The 7,619-nt window shown below is 41.6% G+C and overlaps 1 protein-coding gene across 1 annotated transcript in view; it reads right to left on the reverse strand.

Moving 5' to 3' along the window:
* Positions 1 to 7,619, reverse strand: part of LOC101849959 (urease subunit alpha) — a 36,259-nt gene that overhangs the window by 19,478 nt on the left and 9,162 nt on the right. The window contains exons 4-9 of the mRNA XM_013087701.1: positions 5,418 to 5,500; positions 4,539 to 4,658; positions 2,615 to 2,761; positions 2,086 to 2,163; positions 1,361 to 1,440; positions 832 to 937 (exon numbers count right to left, since the gene is read on the reverse strand). Coding sequence (XP_012943155.1) covers positions 832 to 937; positions 1,361 to 1,440; positions 2,086 to 2,163; positions 2,615 to 2,761; positions 4,539 to 4,658; positions 5,418 to 5,500 — 614 coding nt within the window. The remainder of the gene's footprint in view (positions 1 to 831; positions 938 to 1,360; positions 1,441 to 2,085; positions 2,164 to 2,614; positions 2,762 to 4,538; positions 4,659 to 5,417; positions 5,501 to 7,619) is intronic.

Genomic DNA, 7,619 nt, shown 5'->3' on the forward strand with positions numbered 1-7,619 from the left:
GGGGGGGGGGACTAGTATTATAAAGCAAGAAATGCTAGCCGGACTCATGATATGTCTTACAGTGCCTTTTGATACATATAGACTGTGTGACAGAGTTTTGAGTCGTATGTACTATGTGCATCATTGAACGTAGTTGATTATTTCAATAAGAGTTAAATGGCATTTGCAACTCAATTATAGGACTTATAAATGCCGAGGATTAGAAGTGTTACAAGAGTGTAACAAATACAAAAAGAAGGGGGGGGGGGGAGATAAGGATGATAGACGTTTGATAGGGAAGAAGAAGCAAACCACACCAGAGCACCCACCAGTCCCCCACCAACTCTTATTACACCAGCACACCCTGGGTTTAATAAATATGAGGAACAAGGCCCAATACCTAAGCATAGTAAATATTTAAGGCATAATCTAATACAGGGCGCCCACTGGGGGATCGGGACAGGTCGTGGCGGTTTGCTAACCAGATTGAGGGCGCGAAGTGGCAATCGTGGCACAAGCCGGTCGTGCCCGACTCATCGGCTCAAAAAATAAACCTGTCTCCGTCGTTTTATGCAAGAAAAATTCTGAAATTATGCAAACTGAGCCCAAAAATGTCAAATTATGCGATTCTGTTAATTTTAACAAAGAATGATAAAGGAAAATTATCAATAATTAAGCAAAAAAAATGATTAAATTTTGCTAAATTAAGCAGGGTGCATAAAACCACGTGGACAGACAAACGTGTTTGTTTTCAGGCAACGAGTGGGGCGATCGCCCCCCAACCCGACCCGGTCCGACCCGACCCGACCCGATCCCATCCGCAATGGGCACTCCGTTTTAGATCGCTTGTACCTGCGGCTTGTGACCGAACTCCATCTGTTTGACTTTGTCCATGATGCCTTTGAGGTTGTCAAGGGACACGGGGCCATCACAAAGGTTGTTCCCTCCTCGTACAATCCTGGCAGGGGTTTTAGGAATTTAGTAAAAGTTTTCCTGCATGTGCAACTCAAATAGATCAGATAAGTGTCGAAAATTAGTACCACTAAATGAAAGACCTTTTTTTTTTAAGGAGGAAAGATACGGACAATAGATATTTGATTGGAAGAAAGGAGGACATGTAAGTACTATAGATACTATAGATGCATGGTAGGAAAGGAAAAGAGATAAAGACGATAGATGTTTGATTAGAAAGAAGAAGTAGACACAAGGATGATAGATTCTTGATACGACAGAACAGGAGCAAAACTGCCAACCAGCCACAATCACAACTTTTAAAAATGGCAATTTGTAATAGAATACTATAAATTATGACAAATGGGGGTGGGGAGGGGTAGAGTCACTTTCAACAATGACGGGTTAAAATCAAAATCAGACAACTCACTTGTTTCCACCTATGTCTACCAAGTTGACAGTTTTTGAGGCTCCTGGTTCAAACCTCACTGCAGTTCCCGCAGGAATATTCTAGAGGCAAAAATAAACAAAAGTTTGCGTAGTTTCACATTGGAAATAGTTTATTGCCTTTCATATTTCTTACCAAATTATGATGATTGTAACCTTTTTCTATTTGCTGATTTGATAGGCTGTAGATCCTTCCCGAACCCCAAATATAATAACCCCGGGAACAGAGAAAGGTGAACCAAACAGATAAAGCAACAAATCATGATGATTCACATAAACTTGTTTTTAAGTTAAAACCCAAACAATAATGAAGAAAGTGTGTGTGTGTGTGTGTGTGTGTGTGTGTGTGTGAATATTGTTCATACATGCAATTATGTAAAGCGCCTAGGGCTGTGCTCACACTTCGTCCCCCTTGTAATAAGACCGACTAACCCCTTTCGAGTAAATTCTAATACAGGATACAAAACAAAGTCAAACCAAACCAACGTATTTACGGTTTCATCACTCAGCAACTTGATGGCCAGCTTTCTTTCTATCAATCTCGGAGCATTTCTCATCAACATTCTGACCTGACCTGTCATTATATGAGAATATGAAAGGGATAATAAAACTTACTATCGATTCGTCAAAAAAAAAAAGAAAGAGACAATTAACATTTTGTGGGTTAACCGGTCTTATCTCGAAGTCGAAGGTTTCAAAAGAACCCACCAGTCGCTTCCCATAGGCTGCAGCCCGGTCAAAGGTCAAATACTTGTTGGTCTCGATGAAGTGGTAATGGCTGCCGATCTGCAAAGACATTTCATGAGGTTAGGGGGAAATTGACACTTATTGTGATACTTATAATAGCAGTAACGATGACGATTATATAATAATAATAATAATAATAATAATAATAATAGTAATAATAATAATAATAATAGTAATAATAATAATAATAATAATAATAATAATAATAATAATGATGATGATGATGATGATGATGATGATGATGATGATGATGATGATGATGATGATGATGATGATGATGATGGAGGCGGTTGGGAAGAAGAAGAAGAAGAAGAAGAAGAAGAAGAAGAAGAAGAAGAAGAAGAAGAAGAAGAAGAAGAAGAAGAAGAAGAAGAAGAAGAAGAAGAAGAAGAAGAAGAAGAAGAAGAAGAAGAAGAAAAAGAAGAAGAAGAAGAAGAAGACAGAAGACAGAAAGATAGAAAGAAGAAGAAGGAGAAGAACCAACACCAACCTGGATAGGTCTGTCACAGAAGCTGACTACCTCCAGCATCACTGATTCTCTCCCCTGGTTGATGGTGATCTCCCCTGGCAGGGGCAGCAACTCGCCCGGTGTGACCCTTACAGCTGAAGAGACTGTCGTTTTCTCTGACGTCGAAGGCTGAGGATGAAATGCTGTGGGTTTAAAGCCTCTATTAACACTATTACGTTCGTACGCGATGGGGTCATTTTGTACCCCCGGGGTTGCATTCTTCACATTTTAGAATACTTCCAGTCCGAAGATCTCTTTGATACTTTCAGTATTTTTTTCAAAAAATCCTTTTGACAGACTTCTATGCAAAGCGTACGGATCGAATTAACGAGTAAATTTCCTCTTTGAAAGTGGTGGAACAGAGAGTTCCCCACGTCGTATGGATGCGATCGACTTACGGATAGGGTTAAGAGGCGGAACCACCGAGTTTAACGTTCATCTCCGAAAGGGCTGAGCCAAAATGAGAAATTCGTGTAAAGTGCCTTTCCCCGAACCCACAACCTCACGATAACGAGTCCGGTAGTCTAACCACTGGGCTACCGACGCCTTAAGGCTGAGGGTGGAGAGTAAAGTATAGACGAGTATGTCTTACTCCATCCGGATGGTCGCGGATCTGAAAGACATTACTCCAACCCTATTGTGACCCCATTGTGACACGCACTTTGACCTTCACTGTGCGTGACAGGAAATCTGTGCAATAGGTCAACCATTCCAGTTCGTTACGTTATATTATCCAAAGAATTTTACAGCTGTATCAAATAGGTCATATTATACGTGCCGAAGATTACGGGTGTTACAAGAGGGTAGCATACAAAGAAGGGCAATAGATGTTTGATTACATTGATTGATTGATTGATTGATTGAGTAGGCGTTTTACGGCATTATGTGATGCATGATTACAAAGAAGGGTTAACCACCAGAATGGTTGCTGATCCAGCATCAAACAGCAATGGAACATGAAGAGCAGCCCAATCTAGCTGGAAGGGCTGGTTCTTCCCCCTTCATCTCCAACAAAAATAGTCAAAGGCTTACGCAAAACGTTGATTCACTGTAACGTGGTGCTGATGTTCATCGATACAAAAATTGCCAGCCGATGACCTGATGCCTCGTGGCTACCCACGACATGGTAACCTTTTGATCATGCAGGTCTTTCTCATAAACTGTATCTGGATTTGCTGATTCTTAACAAACGTAGTTAATGCGTTTATGCTATTCCCATAGCCTTTGGTGTAGTAATGGGTATCGTCAGAAAACTGGAGTCATTGGATAAAATGTTCATCCTGACTGAGCTGATCGAGGGACCAACGCAACGTGTCCACTCTGTCGTCCAGATTTTCTTCACAGAGTCGTCGATTACTTTGATTTTTTTTTTTCGTTCTTAGCCCCCAAAAATGCTTCATATTTTGTCTCAAAGATTTCATGAGAATCGCAACCCCAAGACTACTACTCCGTGTTCATTTTTCTTTGGTGCTTCGACCACCGAGTCACAACCCACCCTTATCTTTTCAAAAATATGAGTTGTTTTATAGGTCTCCCTTTGTGTGTTTTTCAGGGGTAAGAATTCTAGTTCTCATTTTATATGGACCCAAATCTTTCAAAACTTGCAGACCATTCCATTTAAAAAAAGGATATTTCGTTTGGAACACCATGATCTTTAGGGATATTTATCATGTATTCACGAGCAACTAAAGCACGGGTTGATTTGTGAAAATTGTACTGGGATAGGCTGCTTTATTATATTGCTTTTGTGCAGCAGCAATTAAAACAGAAACAACATAAAATAATATATCTTGCTTCCTTAAAACATTTGTGTCAGTTGGGTCATCTTTGGGCAAACTTTTTTCTGGTCGACTGGTTCATGTTTCTGTAGCATGTGTTTATAAATAGTGGACAAAAAACAATCTACCTCAGGAATATTTTCGTCGTCCTGGTGGAATACTTTAACGTCTGGCACAGGTAGGAAAGTGCCGTACAGTGCCAGGTTCAAATCTCCGTCTTGTCGGACGATGGGTTTGTGGACTGTCACCTGTGATTGGGGGGGGGGGGGGGGGTGGATACAGCGGGAAAAAAACTTGAACGGGAAAAAAACTTGAAGGCTGTATCTTAGGCTCACCTCACTATAAGTTAGGTAAGACATAATAATATACAATTCGCTACGGGGGGGGGGGGGGGGGGTAATTACAAAATACTGTTAAGACTTTCCTCAAACATTTCACTCGTCTACGTTTTGTACTCATTATTCACGTGAGGTTATTCCTTTACTTGACTTATCGCAAAATAGTTCTCTGATCTTGTCAATACTACATTTATATCAGTGGACTTTTAAAAAGTGGTGGGTTTAAAAAAAAAATAGCAGGAGATGAAACACTAACAAACTTGGTCTAGGTGCTTTAGAACACATTTGACTCATTATACAGAATACCAGCTTTTACTTGTGTTTCAGTTTTAATAAGAGTAGTTTTATGGCACTTGCAACAAAAGAAGGTAGTATAAGTACCGAAGATCAGAGGTGTTGTAGTAGAGTTACAAGCATAAAAAGAATGTGGTGATGCCAGATAAGGACGATAGCAACAACATTATGTTATGTAAACGCCGACGATTCGAGCTGTAATAAGAGATTAACATTACACCAGGAAAGGAGGAAGAGAGACAGGGACGTGAGGTGCTTGATAAGAAAAATGGAGCAAACGCCACCAGAACACCCGCCAGCCACCCGTACAAAATAGGAACATGTGTAAGCCTACGTTGGTACTTCACATAAATAAAATGCTTTACGTGCTCTTACCAGTTTTGTTCCGTCCGGGAACGTCGCCTCAACTTGAACTTCTTTGATCATGGCCTCCACCCCAGGCATTACTTGATTTCGCCCTGAAACAGTGGAAACGACGCGGGAGTTGTGAAAATTGTGAATCATGTTAATGTTGAGTTTGAGTATGTTCAGTTTAGAATGATTTTTACGGCACTTGCAGCACAACAAGGTCATGTAAGTCCCGAAGGTTAGAGGTATTACAAGAGGGTTTAAACAAACACAAAAACGAAGGAAGAAAGAAAACAACAATAGATGTTTGAAAAAAAAAAGAAGAGGTGAAACAGTATGGGTTTAACGCCCCTATCAACACTATTAGGTTATTTAAGAGGCAGGGTCTCCCAAAAGACCGAGCCAAGTTGGAATTTCGTGTAAAGTGCCTTTCCCAAGGACAAAACGTCAGACCGAGCTGAGGCTCGAACCCCCGAACCCGCAATCTCACGATTACGAGACTGGTAGCCTAACCACTAGACCACCGACACCACGGAAAGAAGAGGCGGAGTCTGAATAAAGAGAAGCACATTGACACAATTACGGTCCCGTGGTGCAGGGCAGAAGCAAAACAGGTAGACAGAAACAACAACAGAGTCGCCACCCCCACCCTCTTCCCTATCCTTTTGTTGTTGTTGTTGTTGTTCATTAGCATTCAGCTTAATCAAGGGTACTACTGCACTTAGATAAAACAGTTGGCTAACGAATTTGCCTGTGGGTTGTGGACAATGAATATAAGACAAACCTATCACACCAACAGTTTTAGTTTAGATTTATAAGAAGTTTTATGGAACTTGCAAAATAATTAGATCATATAAGTGGCCAACATTACAGGTGTAACTAGAGAGTAACACACAAAGACAAGAAGGAAGAGAGATAAGAACTTTTAGATGTTTGATAGAAAAGTATAAGGAGCAAGCCACGCCAGAGCACCCACCAACCACCCACTCACACCAACAGGACACAAATTATTATTTAGTCGTGAAAAGTTGTACCAGGGCACAAACCGAGACCGACAAATTTACTGCCTCGTGACCAGACTGTGTCCGTTGTAATAATATGACCTCCATCGGGGCATGTGCCATCGGTAGTCTGGTCAGTGTGGTTAGGCCATAGACCTATAATTAGCTAATTATAGGTCTATGGGTTAGGCTAACTGACTCGTAATAGGGGGTGCCCACAAGCGCAATCTGGTCGGGTCGGGTCCGGTCGATTTGATAGTCGGTACTAGCCTAATTGAGGGCGCAAAGAAAGTTATCGATGGGTTGCATTCCAGGCTGCCGTAGCACTGCAATAGCGAACTGCGGAAAGGAGCCCTCTAAGCCATTGAGGTTAAAGGTTTCTCTACTTTAACTTCCAGGTCGTCGGGTACTATCGCGTCGTGGTTTTTGTGTTCACTGAAACCACCAGAAAAGGACCCGACCCGACCCGATCGCGCTAATGGGCACCCCCTATAATCGTGAGATTGCAGGTTTGGGGATTTGAGCGTCAGCTCGGTCCGGCGTTATGTCCTTTCGAAAGACCCTTTACAACCAATTCAAATTTGGCTCTGTCCTTTCGGAGATGGACATTAAACTCGGAGGTCCCACCCCTTACATAAGAAAAACAGTGTTAATACGGGCGTTAAACTTATACTATTTCTCCATTTCTTTTTCAATCCGAGCTGTGCCCGTGGTAAAAGACAGATACATAAACCTACCATGCCAAGATTAAATTGTAATAATATAACCTCAATCTGGACTGCGCCCGTGGTAAAAGACAGATACATGAACCTACCACACCAAGACCGAATGGTAACATGACCTCGATTCAGCCTCGAGCCCCTTCACGCAAACTTCACATGTACATGTACAAATTCAGCGTGACTCCCAGATGGTCACGTTTCTTCTCAAGTCTCAAGACCCAGCGGCTCTGCTGGTGTCATAATTTCTTCCAGTAAAAGTACGTGCTTCTTGCGGCATGGGTAACAGGATAAAGAACAAGAATTTTTTGGTAAACCCAAGAATAGTATTATTTTTAAAAACAGTAGTAAAAAACAAGAGGAAGTAGAGAGGGGAAAAAAAGTCATCTTCAAATCTCCAGGAGACGGCGACCCACCAACCCCCTCTCTACCTCTTTCCATTCTACAAACACACACACACACACACACACACACACACACACACACACACACACACACACACACACACA

Source organism: Aplysia californica, unplaced genomic scaffold (assembly GCF_000002075.1).
Source record: "Aplysia californica isolate F4 #8 unplaced genomic scaffold, AplCal3.0 scaffold00626, whole genome shotgun sequence".
Taxonomy (NCBI): Eukaryota; Metazoa; Mollusca; class Gastropoda; order Aplysiida; family Aplysiidae; genus Aplysia; species Aplysia californica.